Raw genomic sequence first — 25,763 nt, forward strand, 5'->3', positions numbered from 1 at the left:
GGAGCTTTGGGCTTCTGCGCCAGGTGCCGGCGCTCTGCGGGAATAGGTGCACCGCGAGCGCCTTATCCACCGGGGAATCGCCGTATAGCCCCTGGCCGCCCTGCCATCGAGGGTAGTGAGGGCAGGGGAACTGAGGAATCGGGACCGGGTAGTAAAAGGTAGCAGCATTTTCGTCCTTCACCAAGGTGAAGTGGATACTGCTGAACCTGGGCGGGTGCCTGGCGAACTGACTCATGTGGCCGAGTCGGACGGTCCAGACCAACCATCGCGACGGATTGGAAAGTGCAAGCCACGCATCTCTGCATCAGCCTGTGACTGGGCAATTGTCCCCGGAGGGGGGAGCCCAGCTGAGGCTTCTGTGTCCGACTGGACAAGCCCGCTCTCCGATGCTGCGCTCAAGAGCTCATCATCTTCGCAGGCTCTGAACAAGTGGCCAGACTCACTGTGAGACGAGCCAGTGGACTCATCCGGAAACCCGACTGGGGCAGACGGGCGTGCTGGGGAATGGAAGGTCCGAAAGTAAGCCGCGACCGCAACGTTGCCATGGTCATGTTCTCACAGTGAGAACATGAACCATCCACGAACGCTGCCTCCGTGTGGGTTGCGCCCAGACACAAAAGACAGCGATCATGGCCATCCGAAGTTGAGAGATAATGACCGCAACCAGGAATAACACACAATCGGAAAGGCATCTTTAAAAAGACGCGTCTTTAAAAAGACGTTCCGTGTGTGCCGCTCTTTTAGAGAAATATACTCTTTTAGAGAAATAAACTCTTTCAGAAAATATACTCTCTTTTTTCCGCCGAAGCGCCCAGGGGCGTTCTCTGCAGTGCACCAGTGCAGAGGAGGGAGAAGCCACTGAAATACGCCGTCAGATCCAGCAGAGGTGAATGAACAGTAGAAATTCAGCTCAATGAGCATGACTGTTCAGCTCCGAAGAGAAAATCTGAATGAGTGGTTGCATACCAGCTCCTTTTATACCCGTATGTCCAGGGGAGTGTCATGCAAATACCACTCGCCAATTTTCATTGGCCTTTTATCAAAGACCAGAGGTGTCTCGGGCTCCCAAGAGTGACCCCTAGTGTCACTACATCGACACAACGTCAAGTGAGTGACAGACAGGGAACTTGAAATTAGTTTTGTAGACAAATAAAATTTGTGCTTACATATGGCATGTTCTTTATGAAACAAACATTTTAAAATATTTTATTATTATTATTATTATTATTATTATTATTATTATTATTATTATTATCTATGAGTTGGAGTGGATAGTGAAGGAAAAGCAGCCATCAAGTGTCCAGCATGCATGGAAAGTCCTTTAAAAGCATCCTAGCATGCACCTTATTAAGTTGCTTGAGAGAATTTGAGTGTGCAGGATGGCTACTTTGAAAAAGTTCAAGTATAATATTACTGTGATTTGTTTAACAGTTGGGTTATTCCATGTTAAATCAACCAAATTTTAGAAACTTCCCTGGCTGAAATTTTTGATTTTGTTAATACTTTCTTAGAAGAAAGATTTTTTTTGTGTTTTTTTTCCAAAGTTGGAGTGCCGATAACTCCAGAAGAATGAAACATATCTTAATATCCTTCTAGATTCTGGTTCAGAACAAACTTTCCTTTTGGAATCTTCATTTTTAAGGCCCTATGGTTAAATCCTAAAGATATGGGACTCTCAATGGGGCTCCATTCGAAAACACTGTTACACTGGTAACACTTTAAAATAAGGTTACATTTGTTAACATTAGTTAACAACATTAGTTAACATGAACTAACAATGAAACAGTATGGGTTACAATCCTACAAATTTTGTTTAGCTGTAGTTTTGCTTCAAAATCATAGGTGGCAATTGTCAATTTGACCTTCCTTTCCAAAATAATGGATTACTCAGTAAATATTGATCCATGGCATTTAATATTTTGGCTTAGATAATAATTTATGTTAATCTTTCACCAGTAAAAAAATAAATAAAAAAATACTCAAAAACGTCTAGGTTACTGATACGTAACCCCAGTTTCCTGGGTTGTCAGATAGAAGACAAAGGCAGGCCTACATACAGTCATAAAGCCTGACTGCTGCCTGTAGGAACACTCAAAGCCTGATAACAGAAACGGTGCCAAAATCAAACAAAGGGAGTCCAAAATAGACTACAGAGGTTTACATCAAGCCTTGCTCACTTTACATCTAGGTGTGAAATTCTGAAGGATCGAACTCTCAAACCCTATTGGATGAAACGCACGACAGAACACATCCCTCAACAATGATGTCATCGAGAGTTTAATACTCCGGAGATTCCTTCTAAGCTTGCTTCCAGTGACAGTATTTGATGTGTCTAGTTGCAGCCCTGCTGCTCCCAGGTGTAGCCTCGCTGCCCAAGGAAGTAACGTACGTACCTGAACTTTGGCCAGACAAGCCGAGATTTCTCCGTGTTCCACCGAGCATGCTAACGGATCCAAAGGAGACCGCTAAGCAATCCGCATCTCACCCTTTTGCCTGCAGAAGTGAAGAAAGATTTATTTTCCTTCTTCAACCGAATCGACATTGCTGATTTCTCCGCCGACCCGCAGAGAATCAGCCTCAGTACCGGCCGCCGACAGAGCGAGGAAATGGCCTCCCTTCATCATCCGAGTTTCAAGGAACCAAGTCAGAGTCAAACAACGGACGAACACACATTGTGCCCGCGCCCTCATGAGACTCAAGTAAGAGGTTTACGTCTGGGATGAGATAGATTATTATAGTGTGTTATTCTTGTGTATCAATGTTACAGCTTGTACAGTTTACAGACCGCCGAGTCCGCTCATTTCTGCTAATAATACTCAAGGTATTATTGTAACTTACTGTTACCACGAATGAGATTTTCTGTGTTGTCGTCCAACCATGTTGGGCTCTTTGTGCATTTCCACCATCACGGGTGAGACAGCACATTGGGTTTAACCATTAAAGAACCAACGGCCACGGTGGACGGATTATGAGCCGTTCACCACGTCTCTGAGTGATAAAACGAATGGTTGCCATCTCTCCCCCGATCGCTAAATCGGCTTTGGCTGTTCTCTCTCTCTCTCGTACTAACTGCACAAACACACACGACCCCTTACAAACATACCCGCACACACATTTGGTGAACAGATAACTTGCCGATAGAGCTCACATTTGTCCCTAAGTTATCATACCAGCGGAGACACGCATTAAACAGGCAGACGCCATTAACTAGACTCTCTGCCCACATTCATGGTCACATTCTCTGGCCAGAAACCTCGCGTGATTCTCCAAGAGAGCCACGTCCGCCATTTTGTGCACTCTTCTCCTTACACACAGACACACACACACAGACACACACACACACACACACACACACACACACACACACACACACACATACATACACCCATTCTCACACACACACACACACATAAACACACACACACACACATTCACACACACATACCTTCCTCTCATGTGTTATAGGCTTATTTTAGTTACCACATCTAATCATGTTACTGTTTAGTTTGTAGTTGGAAGTTGGAAGTTTATTGACTGCATTGTATTGATTATTATTTGATATTACTACATCAATAAACTTTGTTATACTTTAAAGAGAAGTGTTTTAGTATTGTTCTGCATGCACCTGTGCCAAGGGTTGGCAGGGGATATCAGTGCTCGGATTCAAGCCTTCATTGTTTACCTTTTGAATGTTGATGTTCTCCAGACGTCGACTTTCCTAAGAGAACAATCCTATTTTAGTCCCTGATTCCAGGGTGGTGCCCCGGCAATATTAATCTTTATTAATATTCTATTGATTTTGATACTTGATAGTTATCTTTGATGATTGTTGATTTGAAGGATTAATAAGCTAATGCTGATTCTAATCAATGTTCTATTAATTTTAATAATTAATAGTTGTTTTTGATAATTATTAATTATTGCTAATAACCAAATATACTCCTGAATGAAGCCCCAACATTAATGGTGCCCCATGTGAGGCGTCCTACATGCCAGTTTTGTTACCATGTGTATGCATAAGAATCCAAAGTAATAACTTGAATCATTAGTTCAAAGTTTGGTTCTGTTTGACGATTGACTTCTCTCACGACTTGCCAAGCATAAGCCAGTGTGGTGTGAAAGTGCTCTTAGAGTGGATTAGGTATTGGTAAGTTTATGATTGTATGCCCCAAGCCTGCAATTGTTGTTATTTAACTCCTAACATTTTTGCCTAGATGTTACAGAGAGGTGTCAGGTCACCTAATTAATGTTCACCAAGGAGAGGTCGCAATGAAATTCGCACATTGCATAAGAGTAACCCGTAAACCCGTGTGTTTGTGTCAGCGTTATAGCACCTGTAACACAACAAGCTATCAGAGCCACTGTGTTGTGAGCATTTTTACTGCCCCGGTAAAATGAGTCACCAATCAACCCACATGGCCGGAGATGAAGCTCCTCAGAGGTCAGAAGACTCAGCACTGCAAGATGTGGTCTACGCTGTCCTCCCTCTCTTTGTAGAGGAGAGAGAGATAACCTCAACGGCTACAATGTTAGTCGTTGTGATGAAGAATTGCAGGAACTAGCTGATTATGTCAACAACCCATTCGGGAAGCCAGAACGCACAATCCTGGACCTTGTGGGCCAAATTTTCCTTCTTCATCTCCGCAGAACCCAACTGCGAACCGCAGAGCACCAGGCCCAGCTAACCAAGCTGCAGAACAGCTACCAAGCGGTGCAGAGGGAAAATCTCAGCCTGCACCAAGAAGTTAGGTACACCCAAGCTGAGAGAGTCCGGGCACAGGAAGATAATGCCCAGATGCAGGAGGTAAACGAAACCCTATACAGGCAGCTCAAAGCTGCCCAGCTAAGAGCAGAGTCAGATCAGGTATGTGCAGCTGCTGACCTGGCCACCCAGGAAATGCATGGCACAACATCTGACCTCGAAGAGGGCCCCCTCTTTAGCACAACCAGTAGAAATGTAGCCCTAGGAAACCTAGGGACACACGCTAGGAGCCGAACTGCCCCTAGTGGTACAGTCTCTGACTTCGTTGTCCTAGACACCTTTTAAGCTCTTCCAGTGGCCCTTCTTCCGGTTGCCACCTTGCGTGTCGACCAGACTGATTCCACACCATGAAAGGGGGAAAATTACTTCAAAGCCAAGAGTGGTGTAAGCGGCTCAAGGACCCCATTAGCCAGGGAGCTGTACGCAACATGGGGCCCACCCCACGCATCAACAGAACTCCATCCCCACCACATAGGGAAAGAAGTCATCCTTATCGCTATAGCGATCTGAGTGACTATGGTGTTTCGGATGACTCGGACGACCCGCGGTCATACCGACACCAAGGCTTGCACACTCGACAACTCAAGTCCCTCGCAAGGGACATAGAGCGCTTTGACCCAAGTAGTTGAGATTCAAACATCTATGATTATCTATCTATGAAATTGAGCGCTGCCTTGTTGACTTATCTCATGCTTCATCGCACAAAAAACTCAAGCTCATATGGAAAACCACAGTGAGGAGTGTCCATGTGTTCATGGAAACGTTACCAACTGGTACCCAAGACTGCTACTCAGCTCTGTGTAAAGCCCTATTTGAGGAGTATTCGCTGTATACCGATGAAGCCTCCGCTACCCTAGGCGCTTTCACCATTGCGCAGAAGAGGCATGAGCCTTCGCGCTAGTATTACAGATGCCTGAGAACCGCGTACTTCCAAGGACGTAACACACCAGGTCTGGAGGAGGCTTTCAAGTCTCTCTTCCTTCACAACCTCCATGAGAGTATGCAATATGACGTCATGATGCACTGCAGAATGGGCAACCCTAGCATGCAGGAAATCAGAAGGTACACGCAACCGGCATGGGAGACACATGTGCGCCCTGCTTGAGGGCATGAAGGCGACGCCAGAGTCGTGGGGATCCAAGCCTCAGAAAATGCCGACCTAACGCTTGAAGGCAATAATATGCCTCGTGTTAAGGTGAACATTAGAACAGGACCCCAGGGGTACCGACCACATCACCAGCAGGGTGGGCAACAGAACCAGGGGGGTGGTGACCAGACACACCTCCCCCAGAAGACAAGGTTTGAGACAGGAAATGGAGGGTATAATCAGGAGATGCCTGACGGAGGCAGTAACGCAGCTTGACATGCGCCGTCATTCACCAGGGCCGCCAAACTCCTCAAAGGAACATGGCACTAACCCCCCGTCAGCATGACTAGACTATGTACCCCCTCCCGTTAACGCCAAAGTTTACTTTGTAGGTTGGGAAAGGGAAACAAGGGAGGCCAAGTTGCTCCCAAAAACAGGCACTCCTAACACATCACACCCTTCTTTTCTGAACTTCTTGGGCGATCTGGGCCTTAAGGGCAACGCCTGACGCATATACACATCAGTAGTGTTGGTGGGTGCATCAGCTCCCACGCACTACTCGACACTGGTTCCAAATAAGTCTGATGGGTTCCATCACCTTCGCAGAGGTGGCTAGAGAAATGCTCTCCCTCGACAAACTGTTACAGATCGAAACCTGCAATGTAAGCATCACAAGCTACACACAAGATAGGTCGTCTGCCACAAAACAGGCATGGATCAACATTACCTTTCAAGGGATGATGCTGGTACACCCTATTTACATATGTACCATTAATACGGAACCACTGTTAATTGGCCAGGACCTACTGGACCGACTGGCTCTGCTCATTGACTGCTGTCTTGGACACATGTGGGCTCAGGTTGACACACCGAGGCCACTTCGTCCATGAAACAGTTTTCCAGCTTCAGATGGACAAGTCACCATCATCCAGGAGTCCAGAGGGACCCTACCAATGATCATGCCTCCTCCAGAGCCTGACCATGGCTCTAATCCTTCTATGCCACCTGCAAGCCCACAGCCGCCACAGGTTGACAGTCAAAACTCATTTCATGACCACAAGATTTCTTTCCTTTGTTCACTGAAGAACATGAACTTCACCCTGTACAGCCCCCACATAGTGGGAGGCATGTATATCAACATTATAGCGACACCAGAAGGGCTTGTAGCGCTCTGGTCAGAAAAGACAGCTATGAGCCAGGACCTATACGATGACTTGTGTTGACACAGTCTTCTTCCGTTCTTCATGCGGCAAAGTCACCACATCCTTTCGGCAGAGTCACCACAAAGTCTCCTCAAAGCGACTGGAGTACGCGCCCTCTCTGTACGGATTGGGAAAAGGCAGGTCATGCATTTTGTGAGTGTAGTCCCTCAACTCCAACTCCCGTTCTTCGTGGGGGTGGACCTTCTGGTCAGACTAGGTGCTCAGTTGGGCACAGTCAACCAGGTTCTGTGGTCCCAAGCCTGGACTGAAAGGCATTCTCTGACCATTGAGGTAGAACACATGATATCCGGCCAGACCATTCCCCAGGCATGCCAGGTTGCTAGCAAGGTAGATATGACTATCCCCGTGTGAACAGCAGGTGTTCCCATCCCCCTGGTGATCTCTAAAGGACAGAAGATACCTGGCCCACAGGTGTTCTTCCAACCCTTGCTCCGCTTCTGGGAACTCAATCTGACCGTCTGTGGCACGCCCCTGCTCAAGTTGAGCCACGGCTCAACCTACTTGTTGGTTCATAACCTGATGCATGTCCCGATAAAATCATTAGTGATGGGGCAGATAATCCAAATGTATTATTTATGATAGTTAATAGACTACTTAAACCAGCCAATGTTCCTACTTGTTCATCTGTTGACCAATGTAATATGTTTCTCAATTATTTCATTGGTAAGATTGAGAATATAAACAACTCAATAGCTTCTGTCCCTCTGTCTGAGTTGCCTCAAATTCTACCAACAAATCCTGTGACTCATGCTTTTTTGAGTTTTGCAACAGTTGATATTGATTTCATTGTCAGAACCATTATGTCCATGAACTCAACTAACTGTATTCTTGATACCCTTCCATCATCTGTTCTCAAGGGCTGTTTTCTATCTATTAGTCCTAATTTCACCTCAATTTGAACTCCTCATTCAATTCTGGATCGGTTCCCCCGACACTCAAAATAGCAGCAATCACACCAGTCCCAAAAAAGCCTGGTTGTGATGCCTCTGATTTGTCGAATTATAAGCCCATATCCAATCTCCCTTTTTTGGCAAAGGTTCTGGAGCGTGCGGTTACAGCACAATTACGTACTCACTTACCTCGAAATCATTTATTTGAACAATTTCAATCAGGTTTTAGAACTGGGCATAGCACTGAGACAGCATTGGTGAGGGTCACGAATGACCTCCTTATTGCAGCTGACACAGGTGCATGCATTATTTTGGTCTTGTTAGACCTCAGTGCTGCATTTGACACTATATCGCACACCATTTTACTGGACAGGCTGCACAGCTGGCTTGGTCTTTCTGGGACAGTGCTGGGCTGGTTCAGATCTTATCTTACAGATCGCTCTCAGTTTGTCATCTTATGTAATAATAAGTCTGAGACTGTACCAGTGCATCAGGGTGTTCCACAGGGGTCAGTGTTGGGCCCACTCTATTCAGCATTTATATGCTTCCCCTCGTGCAGATTATTGGGAAGTATGGCCTTGGTTATCACTGCTATGCTGATGATACACAAATCTACATCAGCACTGGACCTGATATTAACTGCACTTTAACTGTGCTGACGGAGTGTCTGCATGAAATTAGTACATGGATGCAGCATAATTTTCTAAAGCTGAACTATTCCAAAACTGAGCTCATGCTCATTGGTACATTGGCTGCTACAAGTAAAGTTGACCTAAATCTTAAATTGATGGTTGACAACAGCCTTGTGCTTCCCCCCTCTCAAGTGCGGAACCTGGGTGTCATCTTTGATGCTCATTTGACATTTGATATTTCCAAAACAGCCTTTTACCACCTTGGAAATATTAGAGGAAGGGCCCGACTTAGGCCCTTCCTCTCTCTGGCTGATGCAGAAAGGCTTATTCATACCTTTATCACCTCTAGGCTGGATTACTGCAATGCCCTCTTTTCTGGCCTACCAGCAAAAACCTTAAATAGGCTTCAGTAGATTCAGGACTCTGCTGCTCATGTTCTAACACACACCTCACCATGTCTACACATTACCCCTGTGCTCTCGCAGTTGCACTGGCTTCCCATCCATGCTCATATTGATTTTAAAATCTCATTTTAATATATAAAGCAGTTCATGGTATTGCTCTAGAGTATCTTTGCAGTCTTGTTGTGCCTTACACTCCCTCCTGTTCTCTTCATTCTGCCAATTCATTTGCACTTCAGCAGCCCTCTTGCAAACTTAAATCTATGGGGCAAAGCGCTTTCTCTTTCAGAGGCCCTAAGCTATGGAATGCTCTTCCTTTTACTATTAGAAACGCCCCAACCTTGGATTGTTTTAAGAAGTTACTTAAGACTCATTTATTTAAGGTAGTCTTTTAATATTTATTAATATTAGTTTTATGTGTGGTTGCTGCTGTATGTTAGTAATTTTGTGTTTAGTCTTTTTAAATTTGTTGGTATGGTGGTTGCTGTTGTATGTGATGTGTTTATTCAAACTTGTAGTGCTTTGAGTGTAAGAAAAGCGCATTATAAATAAAAGGTATTATTATTATTATTATCGAGGACTATGCGGAGATAGCCAGACCCCTCATGGAACTACTCTGTAAAGACAAAACATTCGAGTGGGGAGAGCCCCAGGAACTTTCTGCCAGATGAAAGACAAGCTCAGCTCTGCACCCTATCTGGCCTACCCAGACAAGGATAAAGAGTTCCACCTTGAGGCAAGCTTCTCATCCCACTGTCTCAGTGCCGCCCTGACACAGAAACAAGACACAGACAAACGTGTCCCCTACGCAAGCCGACCTCTTAGTGTTGTTGAGATTCTTCAGTTCTCTGACTGCGAGAAGGCCCTTCTGGCCACTGTATGGGCTGTGGAACACTTACGTAGCTACATTGGGGGTCAGAAGTCAGTCATTGAGACTTGTCACCAACCTGTCACCTTCCTGAACAGCCAACGGCTGAGGGAGGGGCGGGTATACAATAGCCGCATTGCCACTTGGGTGATGGCACTGCAAGGCTATGGCATTGAGGTCAAGTATGCCCAAAACCATAAAATGGCCTTGGGCCAGGGCCTGGCTGAATGCCAACACTGTGACTGCGAAGGGCAACCGAGTCAGAATCCTTACTTGTCACCACTCCGCTGCTCCTGTCAAATCATCGTTACTATGATGAGAATACCTGCGCAGACCTCCCAAGGGTCTACATGAATGGCTGTTCATTCCGCAATAAAAGTCAGATTCGGGCAGGAGCCGGTATTGTTTGGTTCAACCGCAACATCGACGAACCAAACAACTACCGATTGGGCAACAAGACAAGCCAGTATGCGGAGATTGCGGCAGTGCTCATCACGCTCCAGCAAGCTGCCAAGTTGACTGTTAGACAACTGACGATCTGGTCTGACTCAAACTATGCTCGTCATAGTTTTATCTCTCACTTTCCCACATGGAAAGAGAATGGCATGAGGAACGCAAGAAACAAGGAAGTCAAGCACTCTGAACTCTTCCTGGCTTGCGACCAACTTGTGACTGACTTGGGAATGACAGTGTACTGGGAAAAGGTCAAAAGTCATTCCCAAACCTCCGGTCCTGACAAAGAGGGTAATGACAAAGCCAACCGCCTAGCCAAGCTAGGCGCGGAACAGGGCATGGTCTGGGAGTTCTGAGACGAGTGGCTTCCAATTACCTAAAAATGTGCGGTAAATGCAATCACCCGTCGGCAGGCAAAAGAAAGGTGAGAAGACCCGAAGACCTGCCCACATACTCTGCACCTGGGACGGAGGCCCGGTGATGCAGATCTGATCACCATGCAGGAGCAAGACCCGGCCATCCAAACCATCCGGTATCAGGTAGCAAACCCTGCAACACAAGGGGCCTCTCAAACCCCACCGTGTGATTCGGAGAAAGCTTACACTAGCCTAGGGCCAGTGGTGCCACACCAAGGTTGAGTATGTGGGTCTAACAGTGACTGCAGAGAGTTCGAGCCATCCGTGACATCAAAGGTTTGTCAGAACTCAGAAGCTTCCTAGGTGTCTGCAACTACTCCCGACGGTTCATCGAGGACCATGTGGAGATAGCCAGACCCCAATGTCAAGGGATGCCTGGTCTGTAGCCAGTTCCAGCCATCCAGACCGCTGGATCACGTTCCCATGGTCCCATCTCCAGGTGGATTGGATTGGATTGGATAATTATTAATTATTGCTAATAACCAAACAAAGCCCCAACACCTTAAAGGAGGGAACGAGACATTACTTAGGTCGAATAACGACTTGGGGTTGCTCCTGAGCCCCCAATCTCTCTGAATAGTTTTCAATCATGCCAATTCTGACTGGCAAATTTCTTTCGAAGTCCCACCTCCCATGCTCAGCGAGCATATAAAGGCCCGTGTCAGGACATAATTCTACTGAAGAGGCGAGAGGATCTCAAGCACCCTTCCAGCAGCAAAAAGTATTGTGGCAGGAATAGGTAATGTCTTGTTCCCTCCTTTCAGGGAACTGGGGTTACGTTTCAGTAACCCTAGACATTCATTTTCAAGTTGGTCACTCTACATTACTTACGTCGAATGGCGACTAAGGGTCCTTATAGAATGACACCACAATACTGATACGGCTGCTCTTGCTCCCTATCATATGGTTGCAAGCTCACAGACAGCTCGTTTCCCCACCTGAGTAGGGAAGAATCCGAAACATTGATTGACACATAGTGACACTGCCATAGATGAGGTTCAGTTGATTACAGCAGTTGCTTCACTGAACTATGTAACCGTACATCACGGTTCCCATCTAGACATGCCTAGTTAATGCGCTCAAAGCGTTTGCGTGAGCGAGAGAGGGCACATTGTCTCGCCTTCTAGTCGAGAATGTATTTTTGTGACTTCGAGATGCATACATTTTATTCTTGTGTCTGCACATGATTTTAACTATCTCAAGTGAAGTGGCTTTTTAATGGCTGCAGCTTTGTAGTTTTTCGGAGAAAGCATATTCACATCTCCAAAGAAGCCCAGCTGTGACACCTGAGTGTCAGGAAGCCTTAACTTGTTTGCCACCAAACTGCCCGATGTCTTGGCCAGTTGCCTTAGCAACGCGAGTCGCGCGCAACTCTTTGAAGAACGCAAGGATTTTACTCACCCAGATCCTCCAGAATCTAGACAGGAATGAAGGGCGCTACTCAGCTAGGTGCAAAAGCAGGGTATAAATGTGGCAAAAACTGCTTCTCCCACCTGCAGAAGGAAGGTAAAGCCCTTCTGCTCCATTTGGTTATAGCGTGGTAAAGGCGTTCACTCCTGAAACTTGCGCGCAAGCCCAGTAGAGCACATGCAACGTTTTTGGAGAGTTCGGCGTGCATCTCCAGGAAGGACGACACCCACGGGGCGCAGCTTGCTAGAGAGAATGCATACCAGTCCGACTGAATTGTAACATGCCTCACCTTCCAATGCCACTCATCTGGGAATATGCCAAATGAAAACGAACCCTCCGTCTAGCAGAGAATTTCACTGGCATATTAAATGGAGAGCAGGAAGCCTGCAAGGCTTGGGCTGGCAGGAGCCTCCCTGAATTCTTCGCACTCCATATCTGAGTCTCGCACAACACCTGTCTGTGCTACACAGAGAGGTTGTTGCGGGAAACTGTAAACATGGCAGCGTTCTTTGAAAATAATGCCTAGCGTGAGCGTAGTGTGCTAATGTCGGCATTCAACGAGAATACATTGTGCATCATTGAACGTTGCTTCAGCATGAGCGCTGACCAAGCCTGAAAAAGAGTAAATGTTCAGGAAATACACTTGTGATTATTCTGTCCCGAAAGGAACATATATATCATGAGTGTTGCATTTTGATTGTATGAAAAAATGTATAGACACACAAAACTGCATTTTATCAAGAGGGATACTACTCCTCTTTTGATAATCATACCTGCGTTGCCAGAGAATTCATTGCACTGCTGAACATTGCTTCAGTAAATGTTCAGGAAATACACTTTTGATTATTCCATCACGAAAAGGACGTATAAACCACGAGTGTTGCATATTGTTTGTATGAAAAAATGAAATATTTTCATATGGATACACTTCACTCGGCAGAGTCGGCACCCAGGGAATGAAAGATCTCCCTTTGAACCCTGTAGGCAAAACTTTGCCCTGCTGGGTAGTAGGGAAGAGAACTTTGTCTGCTGAAACTGTGCTTTACTCACAACGAAGGGTATGTAGAGAGAGAACTGTTCTCGACTCTGAAGGAGTATGTTCTGAGGAGGCCCGTCTTTCTCCCGGACTTTATATGCTCGCTGAGCATGGGAGGCAGGGCGTTTAGAGAGAGATTCGTTCTCGACTCTGAAGGAGTATGTTCTGATGAAGCCCATCTTTATTACTGCATGTTTATATGCTTGCTGAGCATGGGAGGCGGGACTTTGAAAGACATCTGCCAATCAGAATTGGCATGATTGAAAACTATTCAGAGAGATCGGGGGCTCAAGAGCAACCCATAGTCGTCATTCTACTTAAGTAAGTGACCGACTTGAAAGAGAAATATATTTTGAGCCAGTGACCTCTGGTTGAATTGACACGGAATGACCCCTTTTTTTTCTCAATTCTTTTTTTTTGTTTTTTTTTTTGTCACTACATAATTCTCATACTTTCAATTGTGTTATTTCCTGGTTTTGGTTACTTGATTATTATTTTAAATGTGGAAAATGTTAATTATAAAGAATGAGTAGGTGCTTCCAAATGGCCTGGAAGTGCCCGTAACAAGTTTGTAATGTTCTTTCAAGCTCACCCGTAATTGTTGCAATCCCTTGGTGACTCTCAGATCGCTGCGATACTGTTTGCCCAGCACCACTCGGATTTTGGCTGTGTCGAGTGGATATATTTTGCCCAGCTCTGTGACGCAGTGGGCAGCTACTACCACACTGCGCTGGTTCACCAGGGCTCCGCTGCAAACAAGTTGCCACCTGTCCAAGTCACGCTCTTCTTCCATCAGCTCCATGCTTTTACCCTTTGTCCCAGCCACATCAGAGATCTTCCCTAGTTTGCTTATAGCAGGCAAACGGTAGATGGCAGCCAGCCAGGGCCAGTTAGTCTCTGTTGGCTGCTGGGGGTCAAAGTTCATCAGCTTCCCACACACTGGCATAGCGAGAGAGAAAGAGAGACTTAAAAGATGAAACAAAAGGAAGGAATGTTTGGCAGATTATCTGTGCGACAATAAAATAGCACTTTGGAGGAAGGCTTGTAAGTTTCTTTTTTTATTACTTTCTCATACATTTTGCTCGTGTTAATGATGATCTGATAGATGTGTAAGTGTGTGTGTGAGATGTTTTCATTCAGTACAACTCTTGCACTTGACAAAAACATCCTGGCCCACATCAAGAGGCTCACCCTAAAATATGGGCTCACACACAATTGTCGATTTCACATAAATGTATCACTTCAGTGTAAGTGTCTGCAGGAAGAAATCAAACTGTAATGAAAATTCTGTCAACATGTAGGTTGTTCCAGACACATGATCATTTTAAGAGTAAAATTTATATATATATATATATATATATATATATATATATATATATATTTTTTTTTTTTTTTTTTTTGTGTGTGTGTGCAAAATTTAAGTCATTATTAGCTGAAAGTCTCAAAACTCAAATCTCATTCACACTTGAACATATTCAAACCTTGAATGTGAGCAAGACTGAATGAGAAAGCTACAGTGGATGAGAAAATATTCAGTGAGTAAAGAATAAGCTACTGTAAGGCTTCAGAATACTCTTATGGTACATTGTCAGTGTGAATCACCATCCATTTTCATTGTTTGGAAAAGGCAACCTGGACATTGTGTAAAAATTATTTTCTGAAAAGAAAATCATATGGGTTTGGAACGACGTATGGGTAGTAAATAATGACAGAATTTAAATTATGAGTGAAAAATTCCCTTAACACAGATTTCAAACTTTCTGTGGAGCTGTTTGTTTTAGGTTATGGGTGCCCTCACCTGGTGAACAGGAGACATGACGGCCACTCCACTTCCCTGTCTTCAGACAGGTTCTGCGAGCACTTCCAGAATGCTCGTAGTAAGGCGACACACACTCATACTCAATATGTGTGTAGAGATGGTGAAACCCTTTTGGAAGTGGGGGCAGGGTAAGAGGGTTCTGGGTGGGCCGCACTTTATTTAAGAAATTGCTCACCCCAGAGGAGGAGTAAAACTTATGTACAGGTGTTTTCCTGAGAAATGGAGAGAAAACAGAACAGGGAGATTAGAGATTAGCTCAACTCGTAGAACATGGTACTAGAACATGGTTAAATTACCAAGAAACACACAAAAACACTGATAAAATCCATAGCTTGAATGCACTTTAAGTGGGTTTCGATAAAAGTATTAATTCGCTCCATTATCTGTAAATTCTGTTTTTGGAATAAATTGATGAATTATGGAAAACATGTCCAAACCTGAATGACAACTATATTCATAGAGACTGATTGGCACCAGAGGGTCATGTAGCATGTGAGTAAAAGATCAGTGATGTTTCATGCTTTTCATTTATTTACATCTGAGTTGATGTAACAGATCAGCTGTAAAAAGTGAAATGAAGCAGCTAATTATACCTGGATGGAATTTGTGGAGGCAGAACTCTCTGTTTGACCAGCACAGACACCTTGGGCACTCGACAGGCTGCAAATAAAAAAATGCACACAAAACATACTTTAGTATCTAACATAGACTTGAAGTTCAAAAGGTTATATCAGTATTTATATATAAATAAAAAATAAAACAAAAACCCACACAGTAAAGGCACACAAACATTACAAGCACAGGCACTAAGGGGGCGAATTCACTATACCACTTAAAAGTACTGTATTTCAGTGCAAAACCTACATCATATTCACACATACCACCCACAATACAGTAAGTAACCATACACTGATATTGTGCTGTTACGTGTATTTATTAATTGTTATTCTGGTAACACTTTACATTAATGTTCCCATTGTTAAGGGTTTATAAAGGTGTTCATTTATGACTGATAAGTCATTTACAAATGCATTATAAAGGGGGTCATGAGACTTTATAATATGATATATGCTGTGAATGAGAATGAGAATGAGGAGTTGAAAAGTGTTTTTGCAGAGGACTTTAGGTAACTAGGACTAAGTAAGTTGGGACAGCACTCAGAGTAGCACCATTATTTTAACATCAATGTGACAAGGAAAGTAACAAGTAATGAATTTAAACACAAAGAGGACTGTAGCAAAATGACATTATGGCTCCTTTTAATCTCATAAAATAATCTATTTTTGTTGCATTGTGACACAAATCGTCAATTAGGGGATTTTATGTTTTTATTTATTTATTTATTTTTATTAATATAAGTATGAATAAGTGTATTAACTAAGCATTTGAAATGAAGATGTAATCAGACGAGGTTTTAAGGTAAATTTGAGATGTTTTAATGATTAAAACGTACCACCCTAACCTAAAACTTTAGCCTAAACCTAACCAATAGTGTTTTAAAATGCAAAAGCGACATGAAAAGCACTACATAATTTCTGAAGCAACTACATCTTTTCGTGTCGCTTCCATGACATTGTCATCTCATTTGTCATCTTGTTCTTAGCTGGGTTTGAACTGCAGTCTTCCAAGAACAAAGTCCAACACCCTATTAGGTGAGGTACTCTGCAAGTTATTATATGTGTGCTTGTATATTGTAATACGTGTGTAAATTTAGGTGGGTCTGTAACACAAGCATTAAAATGTAATGTTTTTCAAATGATGCGTTACAGTAAAAGTGTGCTGTTATCATAACATAGCAGTGTGTGAGTAATAGTGCAAAAAAATAGTTGTTTATAAAGTCATAATCAGCCATTGTGTTCGTGATTTGTGTGAAAGTGAATAAAACACACAGACTCTAGCGCCTCTAGTGTTCATTTCACCTGGAAACTGCAGCGAATTTGACCTGGAGACACATTTTTCAAAAATGAATATAGAGTCATGTTTTCACTATGAGACCAGGTTGATATATTGTATTTTCTATCCATTGTGGCAGCAGTAATTGTAGCCAAGCAAAGATTTTTGGAATTTTCTTTTATTTATTTATTTATTTATTTGAAAATTTAGAGTTTCTGGTGTGCAAATAAACAACTCTATCAGAGGGCACCGAATTCACCCAAATTGTTTCTTGACAGAGAGAGAATGTGAATACTCTACAGAGATGCATTATCTCAACTGCCGTTGACTCTCATTGGACTGAAGTGAGACAGCTTCCACCTCTAATGCAGACAGGCTGGGTGCCAGTCCAGGTGCCGTTAGGCTGACACGTCCTCTGTGTATTGCCACTCAAAGCATAAGAGTGGTTACAGAAGAACTCCAACGTTTCAGGAAAGAGTCCTGTCACCAGCTCATAGTAACCATGATACAACGGTGGTGGTGGGGGACATTGACTCCCGTTATCCTCTGAGAGAGAAAGACAGGGGGAGAAAAAGAAAGAAGAAGAAAAAAAGACCTAAACATCTTAACCAAGTGCATAATAATGAAATAATAAAGTGTAAAATGTTGTACGGGACATCTTGACTGAAAACAGAAAAGCCTAATTTAGCCTAAAGTATACTTCGGTTTTGACGTGAACACTGAGTGTCTGTGAAAGTCGAACGCTCACCTTTCAAAGTATACTTCATTTGACTATGCGCACATACACAGGCAGGTGGCACATACACACTATGACTGCTACGAGATACTGGATTATTTATCTTCAGGAGTTTAGGCCCATAAAGGTGTCTTTATATTCCTTCAGACTCAAGTTCTAAAAATGCAGGTGTCTTCTAACCTCTGCACACACAAGCTCTTGACGTGCACTTCCACTATTGTTGTTTTCACCTTTGTTTGGTTTGACTCGTTCCATGTATTGTGTGTCCAAAGAAGGACCCCTGTTTAGCATAACTAACAGCACCATCAATACAGTTCTCCTTCATAGTCACAAAACCCAAAGATGTGTACCAACGGCTAAATATAATTTAACATTATCATTAATATAAATGCAAAAGTTCATTCATCGGTCATGTGATCTCATCTTCATCAAAGTCACAAGTATAGAAAAAGACAGTTGCACTTAAGCTAACAACCCAAACAATTATAATATTTTGTGTCTTTATTGAACACATCCCATTAAAAATTAACAGTTCTGTGGAAAAAGTAAGTGAACCTTTGGATTTAATAACTGGTCAATCCTCCTTTGGCAGCAATAACCTCAACCAAGTGTTTCTGGTAGCTTTTAGGCAGAGTAGCCACATTAAAAAAAAAAAAAATCTCCATTTATAGACAATTTGTCTAACTGTGGATAGATGAATATCCAAGCTCTTCGAGATAATTTTGTAACCCTTCCCAGCATTATGCAAAGCAACAATTCTTGATTGTAGGTATTCTGAGATCTTTTTTTTTTCTTTTTGTGAGGCATGATCCACGTCAGCAGATGCTCCTTGTGAATAGGAAACTCAAAATGTTTGAGTGCTTTAACCCACATCTCCATTCTCATTTTATTAACTGGATGCCAGGTTTGGCAACTCCAGACTCTAGTAAGCCTCTCATTAGCTTAGAGGTTCACATACTTTTCCCAACATAAACTGTGAATGTTTGAGTGATGTTTTCAATATATACAAGAACAATAATCTGTGTGTTATTAGTTAAAACAGATTGTGTTTGTTCATTATTGTAACTTAGATGAAGATCAAACCAGATTTAAAGACAAATTTATAATTAAATGCAGGTAATTCCAAAGGATTCACATACTTTTTCTTATATATATATATATATATATATATATATATATATATATATATATATATATATATATATATATATATACTAAAGAAAACAGAAAACAGGACTAAAGAAACCAAACTCTCCTCTGCAATGTTCCAAGTTTATGTGTCCTCCCAACTCGGAAACTCGGGTATCAAAATATCAATTACAACTTGAGGGGATCTTCATGTGCAACTTCCAAAGAGGAAACTTGCATTTGCGATAATTCTGATAGCACAAGAAGGCAGCATGAGAATCATTGGTTTACAACAATTTCCACCGGGGCCCATTCACATGGAAAATAAAGACTCTGTTCTTATTTAATTTATTTAACTTTCTTCTCAGCAGTGATAAAAAATGGACCAGCCAGAGAAGATAACGTGGACTGCATAAGCAGAGGAAAGATAGCTCTTGCAAAGAAGCTCTGTGCTCTGGACATGTAAAAGCCATTAACTATTCAAATGACTTTATCAGAGGTCAGATTAGCCCTGCCCTTAAAGTCCTCCTCAGAGTCTATACTTTGGTGATGTAATATCACATAGAATATCAGTTATTCTCTGAAGTCTGCGCAAGTGCAAAGGGCTCATAAAATGACACATGGGACACCCAATCCATATCAAGTGCTATCCTGTCACAATCTGAGGTCTAGAATCAGAGGCCCTGTTCATCAAGTGTACAGTCTCCAACAACACAGCAAGATACCATCTCAAAGATCTTAAACCTACAAGCACCTTGCACTGTCATTTCACTGTAAAAAGTATTTGTCACATACATCTCTAGGGTGCCACTGATAGTGTTTGATTTTATTCTGCCCAAACATTATAGATAAATGTTTTCTTGGAGATTCTCTTGATTACCTGTGATGATGAGATTCCCATTTCCAGCAAACTGCCCAGATTCACCTTCTGGCTTTGTATTTGGTAGAAATTCTTCTTTTGTTTCTAGTGGTAAATCCTGTTCTGTTATTTGTTCCTTCACTGAATCCACTTTGAACTTATCTGTAGGTTTGATCATGATGGCCATTCTTTCAGTTGTTTTGCTCACTGTTGACACGATTGCTGTGCTGTTATTGTCAGTAGTAGCTGTTGGGCTTTCTGCAGTTTCTTTTCGAGGCAATGTCCTCAAACCTTTTTCTATGTCATTGCTTTCGACAGATTCACTGTTATTGCCTATGTTTATGGTGTCAATTTTATAAAAATTGTTTTCTTTCTCATCTTTAGTCAGTCTTACTATTGAGTATTTGGGTCCATAAATAACTTTTTCCCCTTTGTCTATTCCTTCATCATCAGTTTTGTCCTTCGCAGTCTGATTGTTGGCCCACTTTCTGTCAATCAATACAATATCTACAAAGTCCATGTCCAAATCTTCTTTTGGACCTTTTGTAACTTTCTCTCCCCTATCTACATGTCTGTCTTTGTCAAGGGGTTTAACATGATCTTCATCCTCATCTGTCTCTTTCTTACTAATTGTGTTAAGGCTGCTATCATCATCATCCTTATTTTCTACTTTGTCCTTCGGCTTTTCTTTTCTGAAATCTTTCCTAATGTCTTTGCCCAAATCTACATCTTGTCCAACCTTCTCCTTTCCAGGGGTAGGTTTTTGTGGTCTAATATCTTTGCCTGGGGTTGACTCATTTTCTTTCTCGTATGGAGTATTGTCTTTGGTATTTCCCATTTCTTCTTGTCTGCTGGGCTTGTCTTTGCCTGTATTTTGTTCATTACCTGGTGCAGATATTTTTTTCAGCCCTGCAAAAAGAAGAAATTCAAAGCTTTATAGCAATCACTACCAACAGAAAATAAATAACCAATGGATAAAAGGAGAAAAATATCATCCTTACTGCAATATATGCCAATGATAGCTAAGCAATAATGAGAATTTGTATAAATAGAATAAAGGCCTTATATGCATTAGATCAAAGTATAATGGTATTGTGACCTAATGTTAAAATAAGCAGCGACCAGCTGGCTATTCATGAAAGTGTTACAAAAATACTGTATTTAAAACAAGAAATACTAAAGTCCTTTTGCCCAAACAAAGGTTTTTTTTTTTTGTTTCAGTTATAGAACTTATTCATGATGGTGGCACTGGTTCAGTATTTGCAACTGGAGATTACCACATAGGATACCAATAACTAACATACAATAAATGTATCTCTAGCTTAATCAGTACATTTTCATGAATGCATCGATGTGGTACCTTTGACACAGGTAGGTGCAGTCCCACTCCAAGTGTTGTTGCCCAGGCAGGTTCTTTGAGGGTTTCCATTTAGTTTGTATGGCTTATAGCACAAATACTGTATAGCAATAAGTACATCATTTGGTCCATAGACAAGGAAGTGATCACCATGCTCTGGCTTTGGAGGAATACCACAGTTTTGTTCAGGCACTAGTAAAAGTACAGAGCCATGCGTCAGCTGTTTTCAAATGTATTATTAACACATAGATCAAGGCTGTATATTTGATTCTTTTTGGAGTTATACAAATTAGGGATGTGCGATACCACTTATTTTCTTTTCGATCTGATACCAGGTACTATCTAAGCCAATATCACAGATTTTGATATGTGCATTCAATGTATTCAATGTTAAAAGTCAAAATACTGACTTTGAGGAAGTCATAACCTTTTAAGGATTCCTTTGTAATTTTTTACTTTTGCTTCCAGATTTACAGCTTCTAATGACTTTTTAGTTTGCTTACCACACTGTGGAGTTGGCGTACTCCATGACCCATCCGACAGGCAGGTGGTCATCTGGAAGCCCTTTAGTGTGTATCCAGGGTCACAACGGAACAGAGCATAACCTCCCACCCTTACATCCAAATGCTCTGTAGTGCCATGGACTGGAATCAAAGGCCTTCTGCACTCAAACACTGATAAATCATACACAGACAAATGTTACATGTAATGGCATACAAAAGTGTTACGTGCAACCATATAAAAGGCCTATACATGACATAACTTTATGTTGTAAGGGTAGCGGTATGAACAAATTACTGTATGGAGTAATAAATCTTTAACAAAGCTTCTGCAGAAGGCCCTGTGCCCATAAAATTAAGCAGTTGAAAGTAGTCATTTTACAGATGCTTTTATCCAAAAACATACAGTAGACTATCCTTATTTTAGAGACAGTCTCCCTGGAGAACCTGGGGTAAAGTACCTTGCTCAAGAGCTCATGACAGTGGCTGAACCAACAAACTTTTGTTTACCAGCCCAGATCCACCACACTATCCAAATAATATTCATTTAGACAAATATTTTGGTAACTGTTTTATTGAAATAATAAATGAAAACTGGAAACAGCAACTTAAGAAAATTTCCTATAACTCATAACCCTCCCTGCTGTCTAATTTCTAAACCACAAGCTCTGTCTTAAAAGGATAGTTCACCCAAAAAAGAAAGTTCTTTCATTATTTACTCATCTTCATGCCATTTCATATGTTTGTGAATTTCTTTCATCAGCTGAACACAAATTATGATTTTTAGAATATTTCAAAAGAATATAAAGAATATTTCTCTGTAGGTCCATACAATGCAAGTGAATGTGTGCCAAAAATTTGAAGCTCCAAAATGCACATAAACACAGCATAAAAGTAATCTATAAGACTCAAGTGGTTAAATCCACATCTTTTGAAGCGATATGATAGGTGTGGGTGAGACAAAGCTTCAAAATTTTGGCACCCATTCACTTGCATTGTATGGACCTACAGAGCTGAAATATTCTTCTAAAAATCTTCATTTGTGTTCTGCAGAATAAAGAAAGTCATACACATCTGGGATGGCATGAGGGTGAGTTAATGATGAGATAATTTTAATTTTTGGGTGAACTATCCCTTTAACCTTCAGGGTAAAAATCAAAAATCAAATAACTAGATAATAATCCCTTTCAAAGACTGCCCTCACCATGTTCACATCTCTTGCCGGTGTATCCAGCCAGACAGGCACAGTTGAAGGAGCTAGAGGAGTCGACGATGCAGGTGCCATCATGCAAACATGGAGAGGATGTGCATGCTACACACATATAAGAATCATTGACAGTACATGTTTGTCATTAAACTCTTATAGATATTATGAATTTGTACTACATGGCTAAAAAGTATGTGGGCACCCAAACACCACACTCATATGTCCTTGCTGAACATTTAATATTAAAAACCACTAGTATTAATAGGGAGTTGGCCCTCCCGTTGCTACTATAACAGCTTCCACTCTTCTGTAAAGGTTTTTCACAAGATGTTGTACCATGGCAGCAGAAAATTGCTCCCATTCATACACAGGGGCATCAGTGAGGTCAGGCACTGTTGTTGGTTGATGGGGTCTGGCTCATAGCTGTTGATCCAATTAATCTGTTCAGTGAGGTTCAGGTTCTAGATTATTACAGGCTATAGTTCTTCAACAACACACTCAGTAAATAGTTTTTTTATTCACTGTGGTTTGTGCACAGGGGCCTTGTGATGCTAGAACAGAAAATGGGCCCATTCTTCAACAAATGTTTAAGGAGGTTGCATTGCATAAGGAGACAGCTTTTTGTTTGACTTAATGCATGTCTAAATAGGTGTAGCTGTTAATTAGAAGGGGGTGTCCACATACATTTGGCCATGTGGTGTGTATCCAACCTGGTCTCATAGTGAAAATATGACTCTATATAAATTTGTCAAAACTTGTTATATGTGTCTCCAGGTACAATTCCCTGCAGTTTCCAGGTGAAATGAACACTAGAGGTGTGTGTTTTATTCACTTGAACTCAAATCATGACTTTAATGGCTGATTATGACTTTATAAATACTTATTTTTCTCTCTATTACTCAGACCCCGCTATTTTGTGATATCAACACCCTTTTACTCTAATACATCTTTTGAAAAACTATACATTTTAATGCTTGTATTACAGACCCACCTACAAATATACACTTAGTCCAACATGAATAGCTTGTGCGGTAGCTCACCTGATAGGGCCATGAACTCAAGCTGACATGTGACATTACAAAGTCATAGAAGTTGCATAAAATTTGATTTTTCATTTTGCTTCTGCATGGTTAGGTGAACACTAATGGTTAGGTTTAGTCACTGATAAGGTAAGGATGTATTTTTTAACATCTCATTTATATTTTAAAACACTAATGGTTAGGTTTAGGTGTTGATTTGGTAAGGATGTATTTTTTAAACGTCTCATTTATATTTTAAAACACTATTGGCTCAAAAATGTTTATTTAGAATCACAGAAATAGGTCACCCAAAAATGAAAATAACTGTGTGATTAGGAAAATAATGTCATAATTTACTCACCCTCATGTCATTCCAGACCTGTATGACTTTCTTTTTATGCAGGTTACAAAAGTAGATTGTTTTAATGAATATCATGTTTCATCTTTTAAATGCAATTGCAATTTATAGTAACTCACTTTAAAGGCCGGGGTATACTTAGTTTTTGTGCGTTCCAGATTGGCTTGCGCCCGGTCAACTACGCTGCTTTTTAAAAGTGTACTTTTCTGACTGCAAGCGAATACGAATGCATTCGATGCATGCCCACTACAGTTGCTTTGTGATATTCTTTTAGTACAGTCAATAGCAGGCGCATGCAGAGACAAATCCATGCAGACTTTGCTAATGACAAAATTTGCATCACATATACTGTGCGTAGAGTGATCCGCAACGAGGACAGTCGAAGTATAATTTAGCCTCAAATCTTAAAGTTGGTAGATACTGTTTCGGATGCGGGTAGTACAGCAAGCAACCACACACTTTAGTTCCGGCTGTAGAGCCCCCGCATTAGGGTGTTTGGGTGACGTCTTGGCAGCATACTCATAGGGCAAAGCGACACCACTCTCCCATTCCTGTTAGGATTTCCAATCGATTCTCCCCACTCAGTGATGCACCCACTGAGAATTGTGTTGAAAGCACCCTTGTTATAGGTGACTCTATTGTAAGAAACATGGAAATAGAGACTCCAGCCACTATTGTTAAATGCATTTCCGGTGCCAGAGCATCTGATGTCAGATCAAATCTACAAGTGCTGGCTAATGCTAAACATAGATTTTCTAAGATTGTTATTCACGTCGGCACTAACGATGTCCGGCTTCGCCAGTAGGAGATCACTAAAGATAATGTTAAAGAGGTGTGTGAACTTGCAAAAACGATGTCAGACAATGTAATATGCTCTGGCACCCTCCCTGCTCATCGTGGTGACAAGGTTTATAGTAGATTAGTGTCACTGAATGGCTGGATGTCTGAGTGGTGTCTGGAGAATAGTATAGGATTCACAGTCAAGTCAAGTCATGTCAACCTTTATTTATATAGCACATTTAAAAAGAACAGAAGTTGACCCAAAGTGCTTTACAAATCAACCAAAATATACAACGGCAGAATTAAATACATGCAAAAAAAGAAATAATAATAATAAATCAAAAGAATACAATTTAAAAACTGCATCAAGTATTTACTTAATTGAACATATTAAAAGTCCTATTCAAATGCTAAAGAAAATAAATGGAGGATTTAAAGAGGATTTAAAAATGGCTATTGAAGAAGCTGACCTCACATGGTAAGGGAGACTATTTCAGAGTTTAGGATCCATCACAGAGAAAGCACGAACACCCTTGGATGTATAGTTGATGAGAAGACCTGAGTGCTGTGGTAGGGGAGTAAGGGACGAGAGATCACTAATGTATTTGGGTGCGAGACCAGATAGTGACTTGTAAACAAAAAGCAGAATTTTAAAATCACCCCTTAATTTAATGGGAAGCCAGTGTAGAGACGCTAATATGGGGTAATGTGATCCCTCTTTCTTGACCCTGTCAAAAGCCTAGCTGCTGCATTTTGAACCATCTTTAGGGGGGAATAACGTTGTTAGAGGGAGGCCAATGTACAATGAGTTACAATTGAGTTACCTTGATGAAATTATTGAGTGGATCACAATTTCCAGGTCTTTGCTGGAAAGAAAATGTTTGACTTTAGCGATCGATCGCAGGTGGGGAAAGCTACCCTTGACAATG

The 25,763-nt window shown here is 41.8% G+C and overlaps 1 protein-coding gene across 3 annotated transcripts in view; it reads right to left on the reverse strand.

Annotated features, from left to right (window-relative positions):
• The window catches only part of pamr1b (peptidase domain containing associated with muscle regeneration 1b), a 143,798-nt gene that overhangs the window by 21,305 nt on the left and 96,730 nt on the right, over positions 1–25,763 (reverse strand). For 2 of the 3 annotated variants that reach the window (XM_051692035.1, XM_051692032.1), the window contains exons 6-13: positions 22,675–22,782; positions 21,474–21,644; positions 20,974–21,162; positions 19,635–20,522; positions 17,251–17,436; positions 15,591–15,657; positions 14,977–15,209; positions 13,771–14,117 (exon numbers count right to left, since the gene is read on the reverse strand). In XM_051692035.1, the coding sequence (XP_051547995.1) occupies positions 13,771–14,117; positions 14,977–15,209; positions 15,591–15,657; positions 17,251–17,436; positions 19,635–20,522; positions 20,974–21,162; positions 21,474–21,644; positions 22,675–22,782 (2,189 nt within the window). The remainder of the gene's footprint in view (positions 1–13,770; positions 14,118–14,976; positions 15,210–15,590; positions 15,658–17,250; positions 17,437–19,634; positions 20,523–20,973; positions 21,163–21,473; positions 21,645–22,674; positions 22,783–25,763) is intronic. The other variant, XM_051692034.1, reaches the window with a different exon arrangement.

This window comes from Myxocyprinus asiaticus, chromosome 48, assembly GCF_019703515.2.
Source record: "Myxocyprinus asiaticus isolate MX2 ecotype Aquarium Trade chromosome 48, UBuf_Myxa_2, whole genome shotgun sequence".
NCBI classification, from domain to species: Eukaryota; Metazoa; Chordata; class Actinopteri; order Cypriniformes; family Catostomidae; genus Myxocyprinus; species Myxocyprinus asiaticus.